Consider the following 20,380-nt stretch of genomic DNA (forward strand, 5'->3'; position numbering starts at 1 on the left):
GAATCCAAGTCACAGACATCTCGACGGAGTGCTAAGCATCATCCGACTGGAACATTGCCATGCATGGTTGTATATATATGTAGTACTGCCATTCCTTGCCAGATTTTAGGGTTTCAAATAACGGTCAAGCGACAGTACTTGAACTCCAGGGCTGTATATTGAATATAACAATTCTTTAAAAAATTTCGAGGTACCCTCATTGTGTTTATTGATTAGTTATGAGAAATCTAACGGTTGTGAGAATTTAACAGTTATGAAACGGGTGTTAGATAGTTATCAAATACCCAATACCCGTGGACAGGAATCCATACAGGTATTAATTTATTTCAAAACAGATCAATATTATAATTTACATATTAGTAAAATTAAGATGTAAATACTAGCTCAAAAATATTAATAGAATCAATATACATAAGCACTTACTATACTTTTAGGATGATTGGGATCCTATGTAGCCGCGATCTAGGCCCCTTTCCTCCTCTTTAACATCTAGCAACCTTGCTTCCTCGAGAACCCGGTTGGTGGTCTGAATAGAGATTATAGCATTAAGCTTCCAAGGCTCAGGCCATCATGATTATGTTTGGCTATCTGCTCCAAGTAAAGACTGACAAGGTCCACGCTAGAGATCTCTCCTGCATCCAGAAGAGTCTTCATGTTACTTGCGGTTGCTGTAAGCAAGTCAATGAAACGCTTAGTTGTCATGTTTGGGATCACTGGCTTTTTGCTAAAAGGAAAGAGCTTTGATGTAATTGAAAAAGAGAGGCAAGGCCGGCGATAGTGGAAAAAAAGAACTTTTATCATAAAGTGGTTTTCTTTTACTGTTCTTTGTTTGTTTGCCAAGAGCCTCAAAAGTAGTTACCGTGGGACAAGAAACGGAAAGTGCACACTTTATCGAGACGTTCCGTCAACAAACTGAGTAGCTTCGTATGCTAACGTCATCTGCAGCAAACGAACAAGGTATGTCTTCACTCGCCATTTGACCTTGAGGTGGCTGAAGAATCATTTCAAATGTTGTGTAAACAACTTATGCAGTTTACCAGGAAATTCAATATTTAAACATGATCCGTACAATATGTAGATTATTGGATTATTCCTGTGCCTTTATGAAGATGACTTTATATTGAACTTATCGAACCCAGAAAGACCTCCTTGACTTCCCTCGGGCAATTCCACAGGTATTCACTTAACACAGAGAACTCCATATAAAACAACAAAACTCTAAACCAGACCTCTTACATATGGGTTGGGAGCCGATACATGCATACCGAAGAAGCAATATTACCAAATCCCGGGCAGCGAATGACGATGTTGCTGGTACCTGGGAGCTTGGGGCCTCCAAATCTGTTGAAGTTCGGATAACACATCTCTATCTGGAGCTGAGTGACCCATTCCTTGAAAGAAACACTGGCCCTCTCAGAATCAAAATAGAACTCCAAGTTCGAGCCAGGAGAAAGCTGTGCGTCCGGCTGCCCGCGTTCCATATATAAGGGATCTTTCAACATTATAAATCTTCCTCGATACCCAAGATTGGACATTTGGACGTATTGCAACTTGAGATGATCTGCCCAAGATTTGAAAACACGCCGCCAGAGCTCCTGCATCTCAGTCTTGACTTCAGTGGACAATGAAGAGACCCAAATTCGACTGTCTTCCGTTAGGGGTCCTGGATCTGGTACAGATGTTATCTCATCAACCAGACTGACCAACCACATAGTCAGTCGTTTCAAGGTTGGGGCTGCTGTTTTCAGAAATTCCTCGAGGCTATTCACTTTCACCTCGACTGAATGAAGATGAAGTTCCTCTAGCTGGGAAAATTGAACTTTCTGGGCGAGATCCTTAAAGTAGAGAGGAGATAATTCTTCTGCAGGACTCCATTGGGCAAAAGTCAGGGTCTTCAGTGTCGGCGAGACTGTGATCAGAATTTTGTGGAGGTTATTGAAGGTGCTTTCGTTGAATGTTTCATTTTCATGATCTTTAAGGCGAAGGCACATATGCAGACTTGTCAGATCCTTCAAGATTGGAAGCAGCAATTGATACTGGGCCTCTGGCAGTTGAAACTGTTCCAATTTCATACCGCAAAATGGAAAGAAACGGCCGCAAGTGTGAAGGGCTTGGACTTTTCGATTGGATTTGATTATGGCGTTGAGAAGTTGTGAGAATGCCAAACCGTAAGGCATGTACGGCATCGGCTGAGAACGCATTGGACCATTCTTGTATTTGAACTGGCTCTTCAATTCACGCAAGCCCAGACAGGTGAAGTCAGTATGGGCTGCATTCTTAAGGAGGAAACTTGTGTCGTATGTTCGTAAGCCAAGGGTAACTGCGTTTTTAAGGCGCGGTAGGCATTTTTCAAGGCTGTTAAAGAGCCCCGAGAATTGCAGAATGGCATCGTGTTTTTTCATTGCAGGTTCGAAGACGGCAAATAAGGCCTCAAGCTCAGCCTCGATTTCTTTCGATTCTTCCGTTGGTGGAAGACGTGTCGGTCTCAATACATCTGTAAACGATGCCCTATCTAATTTTGCCCAATTTTCGAACAAGTTTGGGATGATCCAAATTTCTTCAACATAGCTGCGAAGAGTTTTGCTAGTTGTAATCTGCTCCAGCCGTTCAAGGCCTTCAGGTGTGAGTAGAAGGGTGATTTTTCTAAAATATCGCGCTGTATAGGCTTCCAGTGTGTTGTCGTGGATTTGGCGGCAAGTGACCCTGAACGCGCCCCAATCTTTAGGCTCCAGGTTCTCACAGATACGAGTCAATAACTCCAAAGGTAAGTTTGTGATTGACATATTGCACCTGTTGGGTAAAGCAAAGCCACTCTTTGTCACCTTGTATTTGCGATCATATAAAGAGTGAGGGATGTGCATGTGACAAGGAGAAGGGGGAATGGAAAAGTCCGGTTAAGCAGGTACCCGCAAACTCCATGAGGGGTCAGTGGCGTGGGCAAATGCGTACTATAACTAGCCCCTTTGTACGGCCCACATTTAATCAGGCAAGAACAAAAATAAAATACAAATAAAATGTTGAAAAGCGATTTTGAGTAAACTTTTGATTAGGTTCCAAGATTTCTTTACCCGGAACTCCCTCTAAAGAGGAATTTATATTGGGAAATCATATAATTGCAATACCAATGTCCTGATTGATTGTCCGCTAGTAGCAGAGATGATGATATACAAAATTTGAATAGAACCGCCAATTCCCCACTGGTAATTTTCAGTTGATGCTGTATCATTAACAACTTCCAGAAAGAATATCTAGAAATCAGTCCATGGCTGGAGGAATCCAGCATAGAAGGTGGCCGGTGTCGTGCCTTGCCAATCCATTCTGCTATTATAGTACCACCAAGCCAAAGCAAAATAGACATAGTTTTCAGTATTACGATAAGCATATGCCGTCACATCAACACCATTCATAATCACTTGTTGAGGTTGTATCGCGAACTCGAGACAGTCAAACATGGCGTCTGTAGTAAGTGGAGGATCAGTGTCTGTGCAAGGCCGCAAGGGAATAGGGGAAATAATCAAATGATACTCACAGCTATAATCCACAATCATAGTTGCTCCGTTTGCCGCATTTGTTCCATAACCATCCCACCTGCTGACCATGTGTAGAATTTCGTGGAGCAACACAGCAGAGTTAGGCCTCACTTTATGAAGTTGGACTGGGGAATTGGGGTCCACGGTAAGAAGGGGAATATCACTCAATGTCGTATAACCATCCGACCAAGCACTGGCTACGCCGTTACTCAACACATTGGGGCAAATTAGAACAAAATCTGAAATGGCCTCGCGCACAACATCATAAATTTTCCCTGTGGCGGGTATAGTGATCGTACTCTCAGCCCCAGGACTACCATACGAGTTCAGTCCCTGCAATCCACCAGGGCCGCATAAATCAGTTCCTCCATTACCCAATAAATGCTGAAGACGGCATCATATAATACTTGTTGATTGGATCAACATAGTATGGTAACTGGACGCCTGGTAAATTTGGAACCCAGTCACTATAGAAATACGCGACGGTGATACCTGGCTGCATTTGGTTCCCTTGAGAATCCTTGATGAAAGAGTTCCAAGGGTATATGTCTCCAAAGTCATTACAAAATAGGTTTGCAGGAGAGGTGGGAGCCTGGTAATCTCCATCGAACGAGACTAGAGATACGAGACGTGAAATGTGATCTATTCAAATTGCAAGATATAACTCTGGTAAGTAACCATCTTCATTTGAGTACTGGTAATATACACTGGGCACGGATGACTTACCTTGTACAACGGTCCACGCAGTCTCACTTGCAGTCTGGACGGTTCCATCGGTGTTGAATCGAATGCCAAACCAGGCAGTGAAGAGCTGACGTGCGACCAATTTCGCTTGCGTCTGCCCTGGTGTTTTAGCCAGTTGAACTGCATTGTCCAGTTGGGTACAGAGTGTTGTGAAGTCCGAAGAATATGCGTTCAACCTTGTTAGGTTGTTATTGCAGGTCCCATAATCTGTCGAGGTGGTTGGGAGGTTGAACAAGTTATCAATAGTGACCGCTGCAACATTGCTAGCCACCAAGCATAAGGTAAACCAAGAAAATATCGCCCTTAGTCCCAGCATGGTAGCGGAGAGTGAGTTGGCGAAAATGGGACTTCTTGATTATAATATTTTGTACAAGTAACCGAGGGGCCTCTTTATGCAAAAGAGAGAAAGACGAGCCTTTCTCCCTCCTCCATCGATGATTTTATTTTTATTCTTATTTTTATTTTTAATTTTAATTTTTAATTTCCGATATAGTCCTCTGGCCCCCTTGCCCCTTCAATATCTCTTAGGTCGGCATTTGTGGTTATTTTAGTGTGTTTAGTAAACTCGGAGAAAGGTAATGATTTCGTTATATTTGCAGACCACTTGGTCAACATATGTACATACAACATTTGAAGCATTTGAGTGGGTCTTAAGGATCGCTCGGCACAATGCTTGCCGCAACGCCATCCCGAGGTCACAGCCTTGACCCACACTAACCTTGGAAGTCTTTCCAGGGTTGTAGCACCTCATTCTCAATCGCATACTACAAGTAGCCAAGTTTTTCCCAATTCGCAGGTGCAAGAGAAAGAGAAAGATATCGGGTTTCGAGTTGCTCAGGCTCCAGGGCTGCATTGAGGTTCATTATTGGAACCCCTGACCCACACAGACAAAGACCCCGGGTGCCTAGTAGACGGACAAACCCCAATCCAACTTCAAGTTGAAGATAGTAGGTACCTAACAATGAGTTGGTTTGATTATTTATTGTGCACTGGAACTTGCTCCACAAAGCGTCTGTATGCATGCGGAGTCTACTCTGTCACAACTAGTATTCCCTGAAACTTGAATTTGAAGACATTTATATATGTACTTCAAGTCACTAGCACTAGTATACTACTAGTAGCACTTAAATTTGCCTTCTATGTGTCAGTGGTCCGGCGCGTTACGCGTGTAGATATTGGACCACTGCGGCCATATACTCTAGCTCTCACTTGCACGTGGAGATCCTTCCCTCCTCACGCTTCCTTCAATACGTGTTTCTGGCCTTCTTCACTTGTAGACATCCAAATCCAAATCCTCCAACAGGTTATGAGCCCGGCAGCACATACCTGACACCTGATACTTGATCACCGTCACGAGCGAATACAACAGAAAACACCTCGCCGGCCCTGAGCGTCGGGCCGGATCTCTTACTTTACTTCATATCACCCACCACCAAAGACACACACTCTCCGGCACGCCGACATGGCGGATCGCCACAATTTTGATGGAGACGATGATGATGCAGATGGATGGGGTGCAGAACTATTTCGGACAGCAGAAAACAGGACACAAGCGGATCGGTTGCCGACGAAGACAATCACTTATCCGAAGCTGACCACCTGTCTAAATAGCGATGAGAACTTCGAAGAATGGGACAAAGATCTTCGGCTGATTCTAGCAAAGGATGGTCTATTAGACCTGATTGATGTGAATATTCCCAGACCGACAAAAGACATTGAAAATGAGAATGCTATGAGATGGAGGGATATCTCTGCCGACATGGCTGTGTGGTTGAAAGACAACATCATCCCCGAACTATGGCAAGAACTCGAAATATCGACTACCCGTGTGAAGAGAGGCTACGCAGATACACTCTACAAAGAGATTGTGAAGCTAGTGGAGAAACATAACACACTGGCAAGAGCGAAAAGAATTAGAGCCTGCCGCCTGATGTCAAGTTCTGACTTCCCCCTAAAGTCTCACTATGTCCGTGCATACGTACACAACGTTATTGAGCTCCGGAAACAAGGAATGGGGCCATCCCCATACTGGGCGTTTATTACTATGCTTGACGAGGTACCGGATAAGGTTAGAGAGAAGTGGTATGAGAAGCTAGACCAAGAGGATATCAACCCGAACGATTTCACCGATACAATGTTAATCCAACACTCAAAGAGCATTCGACAGCAGCTAAGGCTGAATGATGAAGATGGCGCTGTTCCCGCGATGCAGGCAACCGGCCGAGACCGCAAAGACAAGAATAAGGACAAGGAAAAGGATTCTAAGCCATACAGAACACCTCCAAAGGACAAGACAGAAAAAGAATGGGTCGAAATCGTCAGAAAGAGAAAAGACAACAGATCTGGAGGGTGTGGACATTGCAATCTCAAAGGCCATAAGGCCAAAACATGCTGGTATCTATGTCCGTGGCTACGACGTAAAGGATGGACTCCATTGGATAAATACTGGGCTTACAAACCTGGTCTGGACTGCGAGACATGTAAACCTCTATCAGAGACTAAGTCTACAGAAGAAACTTCTCCACCACCACCCCCTACAGCAGCAACAGCCGCAGCTGCGATAGCTACAGACGCCTATCTTGATGATGTCTATAACCGCCACTACCATGTGATGGCTATTGAAACACCTAATTTGATGATCCCTGATGATCCCTATGATGAATACATACAGTCAGTTTACAATCGTGCATGCATCTCTCAGAACGAAGGTGACAATGAAAACTTTACCGAGGAGTGTGACTGTCTCCTAACCACTTCTGACGCGGAGATGTTCGATCAACAGGATGAGATTCTGGATGAAATTGCAGATATGGCTGTGGACCAAACATCCCCTTTAAAACAAGGCTTATCAAGTGATCCGGACACCGAGGAAACTCTCATTAAGATCCCAAATGAATTGGAAGCACAGCAATGGCTCCTAGACACGGGCTCAGGCAATCATTTGTGCACAAAAAGAGATTGGATATTCGATTACGTCGAGTTCAAGGATGGTATGAAATATGAATGGGAAACCTCCTGTCCGGGAAACAAAGGGACTGCATGCGGATATGGCAAAGTTAAAATCACCTTATTACAGGATGATAACAGCCTACTGGATGTCATAATTCCAGTTATGTACTCTCCAGTTATTAAATATAACCTGTTGGGAGCTTGTAAACTACGCCGTGACATGCAATTCGCCTACAACGATGACACTTACGCCCTACATGACAGAGCCTCAAAGGCAGTAGTGGGACGCGTTTTCTTTCACTCAGGAGTGCCGTTTCTCAAACACAAAGACTGTGGCTTACAACAAATTGGCCTCTCCATGGCAAGTATTTCAGCCAAAATAGCCCACCGCCGCCTTGGACATGCTGGTGCCCCGAAAATAAAGGCCACTGAGAAGGATCTTGACGTCGAAGTGGACCATTCAGAACCATTTAATTGCACCGCATGCAAGCTTGGAAAATCAAAGAAAAGAATCTCTCGCATACCACAGGTCCGTGCAACGCGCCCAGGACAGATGATCCATGCAGATCTACAACAAATCCGCCCACAGGCTCTTGGTGGCTACAATTATGCTCTAATCATGACAGATGACGCTACCAGATGTCGATTTACGTGTCTTTTAAAACATAAGGATAAAGCTTCTCACGAGATGATTAAATTCGCTACGCAAATCAAGAATGACACTGCCGCCTATCCGCAGGTGTGGAGATGTGATGGTGGATCAGAGTTCTACAAGTTCACGACATGGGCAAAAGAAAATGGACAACGAATTGAGCCTTCCGCCCCCTATGCACAGCAGCAGAATGGTCTTAGCGAGATATCAGGTGGCTACATCGTACAGACTGGACGGACAATGGTTATCGACGCCGAAGCCCCAGAATACATGTGGGGAGAGGCTATTTTGACAGCAACCTACATCATTAACCGGCTACGCCAAGCCCCTGGCTCACCATCTCCGGCAGAGCTATGGAATAAAGGCATGAATTGCAGAGAGCAGCCAACGTCACTAGCTCATCTCCGTGTCTGGTATTGCAAAGCTTATGTGAATATCCCTCCAGAGCGGCGTGTGAAGAGCCAGAAGATGCGTCCACGTGCATGGCTAGGCCACCTCGTAGGCTACATTGGAGAGAATGGTCACCAATTCCGTATCTATGACCCCTACACAAAGAAAGTGTCAATCCACCGAGATGTTATGTTCTGGGAGACCAAATCTGATACCCTGGTAGCTGGTGTTGAGGAGATCAAGATCTCTCAGCTAGGAAATGAGCAAATCAACCGTCAAATTGTAACAGGAGCAGTGAAAGACACAGACAGAGAAGATATTGCCCGCCTGACAGAGCTCTTGAAAGGTGCTCGCAATACATACAAGTCTCTACACCGTGAGACAAGCCGCTTTTACAACAATCAAAACAAAACAAATAAGGATCTCGAAGCCGCAGCTCGCATACATCAGCAACGTGCAGATATGTTGGAAAGACGAATTAAAGACCTCACTAAACAGCTACAGCAGTACCGTGAGGAGACACCAGCGACAGTGACATCAGAGTCCTTAACACCTAAAGTAATTGGACAATTCCCCCAAACAAATGCGCCTCTTAGAGAAAAGAAAAAATTCCATAACGAAATCTCTGGAGGATTTAACGCAGACGAATATGATGATGATGACCAGACACCAACACCAACTCCACAAACAACGACTAGTCGGTCTCAGTCAACAACTAGTCAGACCCAATCAGAAACTGAGCAAGCTCCAAGACGTTCCGGACGTGTCACAAGGGAACCGAAGCGCTTTGGAAACTTCGAAAATTGGAAGGATCTTGGCAGAAGCGTCTCTCAACCACCGCAAACTGATGGTGCAGACGATTTCGACTACATTGCAGGCCTTGAAAGTGCAATTGCGATGGCAGCTTTTACAGATAATGATGATGATTATGGCGAATCAAGACCTGAGACGGCAAAGAAAAAGGACTGGCAGATTAAGCGACCTACCACCCATAAGCAGGCTATCACCACTCCAGAAGCCTCATTTTGGCAAGCTGCAATGGATGAACAAGTGTCGAAATTGGAAGCTGCAGGTGCCTGGATCGAGGTGGATGAGATAACAAAGCCAAAACATTTGCAAATTCTACCAGGGAAATGGGTCTTTGACACCAAGACAGACAAAGATGGCTATATCACACGCTATCGAGCGAGATGGGTAATCTGTGGCAACAGACAACGTCCCAGCATTGATTTCGATGAGAATTTCGCGCCAGTAGCTGCTGACCAGACCGTGAAATTGTTGTATGCACTGATCGCTGAGAAAGGTTGGAAAGCTCGCCAATTCGACGTGATAACCGCTTATTTGAATGCGGAAATTGATAATCGACGTGTCTACATGCGCCTACCGACAGGCTTTGCGAAAGAAGGAAAAATATGCCTGATTCAGCGTGCGCTGTATGGTCTGCGACAGGCTGCACATCTCTGGTGGACGAAATTTAGCGAAATACTATGCAAATTGCAGTTCCGACGATCACAGAGCGATCCATGTCTCTATGTCCGCGGGAATTCGGCCGAAAAGACCCTTTGTATGATTGCAATCTACGTGGACGACGCAAAGATGGCCAGTATGAGTGACGAGATCAATTCTAGTGTGATCAAAGAGATTGAAAGACACATCGAGATCAAAGACCTCGGTCTACCAACGAGGTTCCTAGGCTGCGACATCAGCTTCGAAAACAATGACATCTTGTTCTCTCAACATCAGTACATTGACGGTGTTATACACACTGAACATATGGCCAGTGCAAATTCAAATACAATTCCGATCGCCACAGGCTCCGACACAAGCTTACCAATGGAAAAGACTCTATCCAAGCAAGACGCTCAATCCCTTGCAGAGATCACTGGAAAGATTGGATGGATTGCAAAGAAAACACGTCCTGATATTGCATACGCTACAGGCGTCTTACAGAGGTGTAGTGCTTATCCATCCACTGAAGCCACTGCGCTTGCGAAACATATTATTCGATATCTCACAGGGACACCAAGACTAGGATTGAAATTCAGAAAGAAGGCCCCTATTGCAGTGAGTGAAAAGGTGCCGCTGAAAGGTCTAGTAGGCTTCGTCGACAGCTCTTTTAGCAATGACCCTTGGACAAAGAAATCTGTGCAAGGCTGGATATTCATGTACAACGGGACACCGATCTCTTGGTCTACAAAGCGACAATCCCTCATTGCGCCGTCGAGTACGGCAGCCGAATACATTGCATATGAACATGCATCGCAAGAGGCTTTATTGTTGAAGAATTTGCTGGTGGACATGCAGCAACTCGATCAATCCCCCGTGATAATCTACACTGATAGCGACAATGCATACACTCTTGCACACGGTATCGGCTTTAAGCCAGCGACAAAGTGGTTAGATCTACGCTATCACATCATCAAAGAGAGAATCGAACTCGGCAAGATCAAATTGGTGCTGATCGACAGCGAGGACAACGTCGCCGATGGCCTGACAAAGGCCCTGGACACCACCAAGTTCAAAGCTTTCCGGAAAGGACTGTGGATGGTGGATGCATAAAGAAGAACAAAGAAAGGAAGGCAAATCATGTGATCTATTATTTCCTAATTGGGTAACTACACCTGATTTTATTTTATTGCAGAAATGGACATTTCAGGAGGTCTCGGAGGTCTCCGTGCTGCGAGAGCTACGGGGGGTGTGTCAGTGGTCCGGCGCGTTACGCGTGTAGATATTGGACCACTGCGGCCATATACTCTAGCTCTCACTTGCACGTGGAGATCCTTCCCTCCTCACGCTTCCTTCAATACGTGTTTCTGGCCTTCTTCACTTGTAGACATCCAAATCCAAATCCTCCAACACTATGTACCGAGATTCAAGTTACTCAGACTCGAAATCAATTGATTATACTGAAACTTTTCGATGTTAGTTTCCATTTCGGTTTGCCGGCATTTCATATTTCAGTGGCAACTTGAAGCTCGCACTTAGTCTTGAACCGAAAAAATAGCTGCCGGGTCCGTCCGGGAGGTGGAACGTCGTTGATTAGGAGAAAAAACGCTTCTATGTAGGGACTAGTCTAATCTAATTCACGGTTCAGATTTCTTCCGAAGGTCTCCGTGCAAGCTCCTAGTCCGAGCTAACTTAGCGATGTGGATGCAGGTGGCTATGCAGCTCACTAGATCTGGACTAGATCTGGACGAACTATCAAAATCTTGAATTTCAAGGGCAGGCTGTGCCCCACCAGCAATTTACATACTAGCCTTGCTGAAGTCTCTAATTTGGAATTCCAAGCAATATGCGTTTTCAATGCGTGAATCGAAAGAAATATTACCCGAGCACCTAGTTTAGTGAGCACTAGCGTAGAATGAATATGACCCCGATGCGCAGTCCACTCTTCGTGTCTGTGCTTCTGGTGATCTCAAGAAACTGCAAAATTCGTCCACTGTTAAAACAGCCCCTTCCACAACCTTAGTCAAAAATTCCGTTCAATACCAAGTGGGCGGTTGGGGCTCAACTTCTTCTGCATCCACGGAGAACGATTACTCTTCGCTTCTGGAGGCTTTGAAAACTTATCTGATTTGCAATCCTCAAAAACCTGAACTTTTTGGCTACTCGAATGAAGTGACCGCTGGAGTTTACCTGGGAGAAAGCATCCAACAGGCTGCCAATGTCGAATCTGCCATTGAAGAATTGCAAAACTTTCTTTCAAGTTCAGACTACAGCACTGGTGCAATTCAATACTGTGGTGTCAATGCCAATGAAACGATTGGCATAGCGGTCGATCTGAATGGGAATATCTCAACAATTCAAGAATATGTCCAAACCTGGCACAAGGGGGGATGTTTGTCTAACTTTGATACGAAGACAACTGTCAGTGTTTTTCTTACCTTCCAGGCTGGCGTCAACAAGGCAAATGGAACCGTTTTAACCTATTCCCGGCTATCGCGTGGATTGCATGGCCATCATATTTCTCACAGCCACAAACACAAATGCACAACGGATACATGCTCATATGTTGAAGTGGTTTCTGGGGATTCTTGTGCATCGCTGGTCACCGAATGCGGAATCACCGACACCGAGTTCTACGAGTACAATACTGCATCAGATCTCTGCTCAACACTCGTTGTGGGCCAATACATATGCTGTTCCTCGGGCTCATTACCCGACTTTGCACCATCTGCTTATGAAAATGGCACCTGCTACACGTACAATATACAGTCAGGGGACAGCTGCTCGAGTCTGGCCGCTACATATAGTCTCACCGAAGCCGAAATTGAGTCCTATAACAACGAAACATGGGCCTGGTATGGGTGTAGCGACTTGCAAGCGGGCCAGAATATCTGTTTGTCTTTGGGAAATCCTCCCTATCCCGAGTCAATTGCCAACGCCGAGTGTGGACCTCAGGTTCCAGGCACTATTTTCAACAGCACCGATTCGGGCGACTGGGAGAGCTATAACCCTTGTCCGTTGAATGCCTGTTGCGATGCCTATGGTGAGTGCGGTATTTCACCAACATACTGCACTCGCACTTTCGCCGCGGATAACAACCCTGGAACAGCGGGAAATGGAACGAATGGATGCCTTTCTAATTGCGGAACCACGATCACCAACTGGGCAGTTTCCCCTTCTTCATTCTCCAAGGTCGGCTACTGGGAACCAAGTAGTCTTGAGCGCCCATGTCTGCAGATGGACGCAGATTCAATCGACACATCTCAATACACCCATGTCATGTTTGCCTTTGGCAACATCACAGCCGATTTCTCTATCAATGTTTATGGGTATGAAGACCAACTATCAGAATTCCTAGCGCTTGAAAATATTAAGCGTATGATGTCCTTCGGTGGCTGGGATTTCTCTACCGGCGTGGACACCTATATGATCTTCCGTGAGTGTACTTCTGCTACATACCGGTCTACTTTAGTGACAAATGTGGTTAATTATATCACTGACACCGGTCTTGACGGCGTGGATTTTGATTGGGAGTATCCAGGTGAGACAGATACTGAAGGTATTCCAGCTGGAAGCAGCGATGAAGGTGACAAATTTCTTGCATTCCTCAAAGATGTTCGAGAAGCATTGCCCAGTGATAAAATTCTGTCTATTACGGCTCCAGCTTCATACTGGTATCTACAGAACTTTCCTATTGCTGAAATGGCAGAGGTTGTGGACTTTATCAATTACATGACCTACGATCTGCATGGAGTGTGGGATAAGGGAAATGAATGGGCAGAGGATGGTTGTCCAGCCGGTGACTGTCTCTTCTCCCACATCAATATGACAGAGACCGAATGGGCTCTGGCTATGTTAACTAAGAGTGGAATTGGAACCAGCCAAATCATGGTAGGCGTTTCCAGCTATGGTCGTTCGTTCGAGATGTCTGAGGCAGGCTGTTATAATTCCAACTGCACGTGGACTGCTGCAGGAGAAGCAGGTGAATGTACTGAAACTGTTGGATACATTTCAAATGCAGAGATCAACCAAATCCTTCTAACAAACACCAACTCAAATCTCTACTCGGATGGAAATGTGACCAATTTCATCGTCTATAATGATACCCAATGGGTTGGTTATATGACTAACGAGACCAAGGGCAAGCGCGCAACTTATTACGAGGGCTGGAATTTTGCCGGTACAGCAGATTGGGCCATTGACCTCGCGGAGTTTGTGGATAACGAGATTGCCGCTGCAGCTGCCTCAGAAAGCTCAGGGGCTCAAGCAACAATTACGATCGATCCTGAAGTTTGGGGGGAATCAAGTCCTGCCGCCACTTGTGCACCTCCTTGTCTGATGGTCATGCCTCCTCTGCCTCTGACGTCAAACACTACCATTTCCTTCGACCCATGGAGCACTCATGTCACTTACAGTTCTGTCGGAACATCCACTACCGCCTTGAGAGATGGAAGTTCCACTACATTTAATTATTATAGCAGTGTTTTAGTCCCATACGTGATCAACCTTGGTCCTGGTATGTATCATGTTACCCTTCGGATCGTACCTTCATGGAGAACCAAAATACTAATGTGGCGATACAGTGAGAACTGACTACATCAACGTCTGGAATCAACAGATTACCGGCGGTCAGAAAAATGTCGTGCAGACTAGCTCGATTGTGCCAACGCAAACGCCCATCACTTGGACCCCGTGAGTTCCATACCTCAATTTTACTCTCTCTAACCTAGAAAACCAAGCCAAGCTAATCTGAGAAGAACGGTTGGAGGTAACACTACTATCATTGGCGCCACCAAAAGTGTCATGCCCGGTTTCACATATTTCTCTGGGAACGTGACCTACAGCACGACTGCATGGACTGGCATTTGGGGAGGGACCACATATGTCACCGGCGGGACCACTCTGCCTCCGCAGACGTCGACTGTGACACCCTTTGCGTACCCGACAACTTCAGATACGACACCTGATCCAACTTTGAACACCGTAACAACTACGGTGAAATCTGTTTCTAACTCTAAGAGCTGGGTTCCTACGCCGACTTCATCCAATGAGCACACGGGCTCACTCTGTATGTTTATGACACCGACCCAAATACCGTATTGACAGACAATGGCTCTAGAATCATGGTACTAATTAGATATTCAGGCGTGGAAAACTGCAATGGAGGCTGCAAGCTTTGTCCTCCAGGCCTCAACATTGATATTGATATTAGTGGTGGTGGCGGCGGCGGCGGCGGCGGCGGCGGAGGAGGTGGTGGTGATGACGATGACAACAATGATCGCAAGACCACCACTATTACCGAAAGTGCCTCTACAACAACTATGACCGAAGATGGCAAGCTCACCACTATCACCGAAAGTGCTCGCACAACAACCGAAACTGAAACTGAGAGCAACAGCAGTACTGAGACCTCTATCACTCTCACGGCTGGCATTGCCGTTGGAAGTCACACAGCTTTCGTCGAGTCCAGTGGGTCATTAGAAGCCACAACAGAGCCCATAGAAAGCCTCCTGTCAATTGCCACGATTCTCAACAGAGAATTCTCATCTCTTTATTCTGCGAGATCTCCTCTCTCATAGCCGGTCTCTACACCACAGCGGCATCGACATCGACATCGACATCGACAACTTCCACATCGAAAACCTCCACGTCAACAACTACCTCCACATCAGCAACTGCTACACCAACAGAAGAGCTCATCATCTCTCTCAGTGAGGATGCTAATCTTCTTGAAGACCAGTATACATGGGTTTATTTTGTCGAAAAATATGATGCTAGCTACAGTGTCTGCGATGCCGTCACGGTGGAGACAGGTTCCACTGCTAGCGAAGATGCCACCTATCCCGATGGCAGTATTACATTCCCAAATGATGTTGACGGAATGAGTGATTGTGTCTATGACGGCAATAGCTCTGGTCCCGGTACATTGACCTGTTCTGCGCTCTCATACGTCGTGCAATGCGAAGCGGTTGAAGCAACAACAAACACTTGCTATACCTCCACAGCCCCCATTGAAATTACTGCCAAGGTTATTTGCTTCTGGTAGATTGGATGTTTGACTAGTCGCTGGCACTAGTATGTTTAGAATGAAGATTCTCCAATTTCAAGTTCAAGCCCTGGAGTGAGCATTATCTTGCGTTGACAGAGTCGAAAACCTGCCACTGAGTGCGAGATGTATCGATCAATATAGTTTATTCCAAACCTTGGAATGAAAAATCAACCTGTATTCGCCTGGCCAATTGCTGCACTTTGTTAAAGAATAAATCTCCTATGGATGATCCACTGCCTTCCATTGGGATCATCCAAAATTCATGGCCTACTAAGTTGGCAACTTCAGTTCAAGTGCAAGTTGAACCTCAAATTTGGAATTCGAAGTGGGGGCCAACCTCGAGGGTTGAACGATCGAAGGATGTCACCCATGATGTCAACTTGAACTTCAACTTGAAAATTTGAACGCATAAGCGTATAAAATTCAGAAAGTTAAACTTGAAGTGAACATGCCCACTGGCAGGTGGCACCAGTTGACCTGGGCACTGGCAGTAATGTCCATGTGAGAACCCGAAGGATCCCCTGCCCAGGTGGCAGTTAAGTCCAATCTAAAAAAGTGCCCCCGAGCTGCGGGGCCGAGTGCCAGTGGCTTTCTCTCTCTCTGAGTCCCTGCATCCATGATGGGCATCTAGAGGCTCAAGCATCGATATTTAAATGATCACCCGGATGCCACCCGGCGTTGGGGGAAAATTGACGATACGGGCCGGTGCAGACGGGGGTAAAAGGCCTGGGGCATTAAACACCGACGGTTCATTTGAATCTAAATGCGACTCCCTAATCACCTTGTGAGATTCAATCATTTGAAATGGCCCCATAAATTACTTGGTAGGACCACCTGATCTTTTACTCCTCTAGGAAAAGCTCGAAGCATACCTCTTTTGGAGTACGGAGTGCTAGAGAGATTTCCCCACACAAGCACTCAGCCACCCTTTTTGTACGAGAACTTAAAACAAAAGGCAGTAACATTATCTTGTCGCCTGATTCCTCTGATTTAATTTAAAAATATCCTGTTTTCCCTCTTTGATTTGATTCTATATTATGTATCTTTTGTCCTATTCCCCTTTCAACCCCCTAAACTTGGACTACCAATCTCATTGCTTGCTCCCGCATTGAGAAGGGATCCACCGGTGGACTCTAGTGCTGAAATCTAGGGATCGTTGCTTAGCGCCCGTGAAAGCAACGCGCAGGAATCCGACGTCGCATTCTCGATGATCAATTTCACATAGAAATTATTACTGCCAGAAGAGTTGGGAGAAATCAAATTCAACCTCGCCGATATGGGTCCTTGCCCTCAAGTGGTCCAGGGCATATCAAAGCTCGTGCTGTTCTCTTACATCATGGATTGGGTCTTTATCATGTATGGATGCGGAGTCTCCATGTGAGAGTGAACCTCTTTACCGAATGCTAACACCGGAAACCAGCGGAGTCGCCTTGATCGGATATGGCTTCTACAAACAGACTCCTAACCAACACCCCTTCTCCCTGACCGACCCGGGAATCTCGTATCCCTTCATGCAAAAAGAAACCGTGACAACCACGACCCTTATACTAGTGTCACTTCTTGCACCCGCCGCGATCACTCTGATCGGCGCGTTTGTTATCGTCCCCGGAACCGCCGCACCGACAGGTCCCAAACCTACCACATCCCAGATACTCCGCCGTAAATTTTGGGAATGGAATGTTGGATGGATGGGGCTCGGGGTGGCTTATGCCGGCGTATTTATGGCTACACAGGGACTTAAGGTTCTGATCGGAAGACCAAGACCGGACCTTCTGGCGCGTTGTGATCCAGATCTTGACAAGATATCCACCTATGCAGTCAGTGGACTTGGTGAAACCTTGACAGGAGCCACCACAATGGTGAGCTATAAAATCTGTCAGACTCAAACTTCCACCCTGACGGTGGAGGGATTCTCTAGCTTTCCGAGCGGTCATTCATCATGTAAGTCTTATCTGGTCACCAAATACAGTATGTATGCGATTGCTAATCTGTTGTTTTGAATTAGCTTCTTTCGCCGGACTGGGGTATCTCACACTGTGGCTGAGCGCGAAGTTGTCAGTTGGATTTCCATATCTTCCAACATACCCCTTCGAGGGTAAAAACCACAACGATGATAAAACCTCTGTGCGGAAACGCGGAGCTGCGCCACCGGTACTCCTTATGGTCCTTACCTTTTTCCCAACATGCACCGCATTTTTCATCGCCGGATCTCGGTGGTTCAACTGTCTTCATCATGCCTTTGATATTGTATTCGGATCTCTCATGGGTGCGTTTTTCGCTTGGGTTGGATTCAACATGTATCATCTTCCCATCCGACGAGGTGCTGGATGGGCCTGGGGACCGCGAACTGGTCGACGTGCTTTCATCCGAGGCCTGGGTTTTCCTAGTACGCTTGGCATCGACAACTGGACATATACGCACACGCAAACAGAGTTCAATGACAACTGGCGTGAGTCTGACATTGCCGCGGAAAATGGAGAGATGGGAAACTCGTATCAAATGCAAGACAGCCAATATACGAGACAGAGACCCCCGCCATCACCGGTGTCACTTGCTTCTGAAAGACCACTGGGAGCATAGAGAAGACTGTTTCTGATTCTTTGAACCTATATTAATGACTGTTTGATTTTACTGTGCATATATGGATTAGATCTAATATTAAGGCGTATATTCATTTATTTTGATCCAAATTCTGCTTGACAGATTATGTCCATTCTATGATAAGCTGTTAATGCGAGTGTTCTATATTAATATTCGGTCTGACACTTACGAGAATCTTCCATCTGATAAGCATCAGAATTTGATTCGTAATACATGGGGAAGACTTAAGAGGACATAAGGTATACAGTTCTGGAGGATTCAGTTGCGTCAACGGGGTTAGCGGAGTTAAATTATTACGTAGCTTCCCCCATATTCATCACTAATCAAAGCTGCGGGGATGAAGTGACACCTGCAGGCATTCTTATAAGGTACCTAGACTGTGTGAACTCGAACAAGGAAACCTTTACACTTGAGATTACGAATTTTTGCGTCTGCTCTCAAGCTCTTCCAAAATTTGAAGGCTCTTACACTATGGCTTCATATTTGATTACCGGTGCCTCTCGAGGTCTTGGACTGGCATTGGTCTCTCGATTGGCAATGTTACCCCCAACAGAAGTGGGAAAGATCATTGCCACTGCACGCTCTGATAACTCGCCTACATTGAAGGAGCTCGTGAGTAATTCACTCGGTCGGGTCGAGTGGGTTAAGTTGGATGTTTGCGATCAGAGCAGTATACTGGCAGCTGCTGGCGAAATAGACGCCAAATTAAAAGGCAAAGGACTCGACTACCTTGTGAACAATGTTGGCACGGCAGATTGGGGCTCAAAGGGACTCGAGGGAATGTGAGAGCATCCTGATTACATCTTATACAGAGCTGATTGCTAATCTCACAAAAGGAATAACATCGACGAGGTCTTTCATACTAATGTTACTTCCACTCACATGGTGACACAAGCATTACTCCCTCTTTTGCGCAAAGGGACTAAGAAAACAGTGGCCAATATGTAGGTCAATATCTACCAGATGAGTTCATTACTAGGACGCTAACACCTGATAGATCGACTACTGTAGGCTCTTTCGCCAAAGCCAAGGCCTTCTGGGCGTCACCTGTCCCTGCTTACAGAGTGACAAAAGCGGCCCTGAATATGTTGACAGTACAATATGCTCAGGAGTACGAATCGGAAGGATTTACAGTGGTAGCTGTTAGTCCTGGTGTAAGTGCCCCTTAAAGAAATCACCAATCTCTGATTGAAGTTCACTCTTTTGCTAATTATGAACAGTGGCTTCGCACTGAACTCGGTGGCGACCGGGCAGATCTTCCCGTTGAAGTTGGGGCCGAAAAGACAGTGGAAATAATTCAAAACTTAAGACCGTCCGAGAATGGGAAGTTTTTGAATATTCATGTTCCAGGATGGGAGAATGCACAGGGCAATAACCAGTACTCGGGTGGAGAGACTGGATGGTGAGACCGGAAGACCAGTGTCTTAAAGGATAACGTGAACTAAACCACTCATGATTATGAATTAAGGCATAACAGGTTGAGGGTTATTCAAAGATACTTGGAGATTAGATTGGAAAGGCCAAATTAAGTACATTAGTGGCGTTGGACGTGATCATGAAAACCAGTATCCTCCAATATCATGATTCAATATTCATCTCAAGTGCTATTCAAGAGTCAATAATGATCATGCGATCGCTTAAAAATAAGATGAAGATAACCTACGCCTCGCATCCGTGGCTGCCCTCCTGCTTGGGATCCTGGCATCCACTGCTGCAGAGCTTCGGGTGGCCAACGATGCCTGGATTCTTGCAGTGAAAGAGAATGTTCTCCAATGGCTGATCTGCCACATCGGTGCCATTAATAGCATCCTTCAGATCGGCCTCAGTGAAGCCTAGAACAATCAATGACTGGAATCAATATCAGACCAAAATTAACATACCCTTATCCTTCAGTAGCACATCGGAGCAATAGTCAAAGCTGGGAGTGCATGCCCTGTCGGCCACGCCGGTTGAAACCAGGGCAAAGACAGCGAGAACAACTGAAGAGAATTTCATTTCGAATAGTATTAGGATTGTATG

General features: G+C 45.8%; 8 protein-coding genes across 8 annotated transcripts; 4 read left to right on the forward strand and 4 right to left on the reverse strand.

Annotated features, from left to right (window-relative positions):
* Positions 1-1,232: 1,232 nt before the first annotated feature.
* N7483_012711 (F-box protein) lies at positions 1,233-2,783 on the reverse strand (the record flags this gene model as incomplete). The annotated part of the gene is made up of 1 exon (XM_057096138.1): positions 1,233-2,783. The coding sequence occupies one exon, from the start codon at positions 2,781-2,783 to the stop codon at positions 1,233-1,235; it is 1,551 nt and encodes a 516-aa protein (XP_056942109.1).
* A 465-nt stretch (positions 2,784-3,248) lies between these two features.
* N7483_012712 (uncharacterized protein) lies at positions 3,249-3,599 on the reverse strand (the record flags this gene model as incomplete). The annotated part of the gene is made up of 2 exons (XM_057096139.1): positions 3,249-3,457; positions 3,530-3,599. 2 exons carry the CDS (start codon positions 3,597-3,599, stop codon positions 3,249-3,251), a joined length of 279 nt encoding a protein of 92 aa, XP_056942110.1.
* Positions 3,600-3,900: 301 nt separating this feature from the next.
* On the reverse strand, positions 3,901-4,590 carry N7483_012713 (uncharacterized protein; the record flags this gene model as incomplete). Its single annotated transcript, XM_057096140.1, has 2 exons — positions 3,901-4,145; positions 4,257-4,590. 2 exons carry the CDS (start codon positions 4,588-4,590, stop codon positions 3,901-3,903), a joined length of 579 nt encoding a protein of 192 aa, XP_056942111.1.
* Positions 4,591-11,557: 6,967 nt separating this feature from the next.
* Positions 11,558-14,304, forward strand: N7483_012714 (glycoside hydrolase; the record flags this gene model as incomplete). The annotated part of the gene is made up of 2 exons (XM_057096141.1): positions 11,558-11,572; positions 11,650-14,304. The coding sequence occupies 2 exons, from the start codon at positions 11,558-11,560 to the stop codon at positions 14,302-14,304; spliced, it is 2,670 nt and encodes an 889-aa protein (XP_056942112.1).
* Positions 14,305-14,514: 210 nt separating this feature from the next.
* Positions 14,515-15,757, forward strand: N7483_012715 (uncharacterized protein; the record flags this gene model as incomplete). The annotated part of the gene is made up of 3 exons (XM_057096142.1): positions 14,515-14,779; positions 14,857-15,170; positions 15,275-15,757. The coding sequence occupies 3 exons, from the start codon at positions 14,515-14,517 to the stop codon at positions 15,755-15,757; spliced, it is 1,062 nt and encodes a 353-aa protein (XP_056942113.1).
* Positions 15,758-17,036: 1,279 nt separating this feature from the next.
* On the forward strand, positions 17,037-18,340 carry N7483_012716 (uncharacterized protein; the record flags this gene model as incomplete). Its single annotated transcript, XM_057096143.1, has 3 exons — positions 17,037-17,116; positions 17,181-17,701; positions 17,766-18,340. The coding sequence occupies 3 exons, from the start codon at positions 17,037-17,039 to the stop codon at positions 18,338-18,340; spliced, it is 1,176 nt and encodes a 391-aa protein (XP_056942114.1).
* Positions 18,341-18,832: 492 nt separating this feature from the next.
* Positions 18,833-19,767, forward strand: N7483_012717 (uncharacterized protein; the record flags this gene model as incomplete). The annotated part of the gene is made up of 4 exons (XM_057096144.1): positions 18,833-19,143; positions 19,198-19,305; positions 19,359-19,515; positions 19,582-19,767. The coding sequence occupies 4 exons, from the start codon at positions 18,833-18,835 to the stop codon at positions 19,765-19,767; spliced, it is 762 nt and encodes a 253-aa protein (XP_056942115.1).
* A 253-nt stretch (positions 19,768-20,020) lies between these two features.
* N7483_012718 (uncharacterized protein) lies at positions 20,021-20,356 on the reverse strand (the record flags this gene model as incomplete). Its single annotated transcript, XM_057096145.1, has 2 exons — positions 20,021-20,193; positions 20,242-20,356. The coding sequence occupies 2 exons, from the start codon at positions 20,354-20,356 to the stop codon at positions 20,021-20,023; spliced, it is 288 nt and encodes a 95-aa protein (XP_056942116.1).
* Positions 20,357-20,380: the final 24 nt, after the last annotated feature.

This window comes from Penicillium malachiteum (genome assembly GCF_028827825.1).
Source record: "Penicillium malachiteum strain IBT 17515 chromosome Unknown utg000005l:1.0-9002435.0:326005.0-9005861.0, whole genome shotgun sequence".
NCBI lineage: Eukaryota > Fungi > Ascomycota > Eurotiomycetes > Eurotiales > Aspergillaceae > Penicillium > Penicillium malachiteum.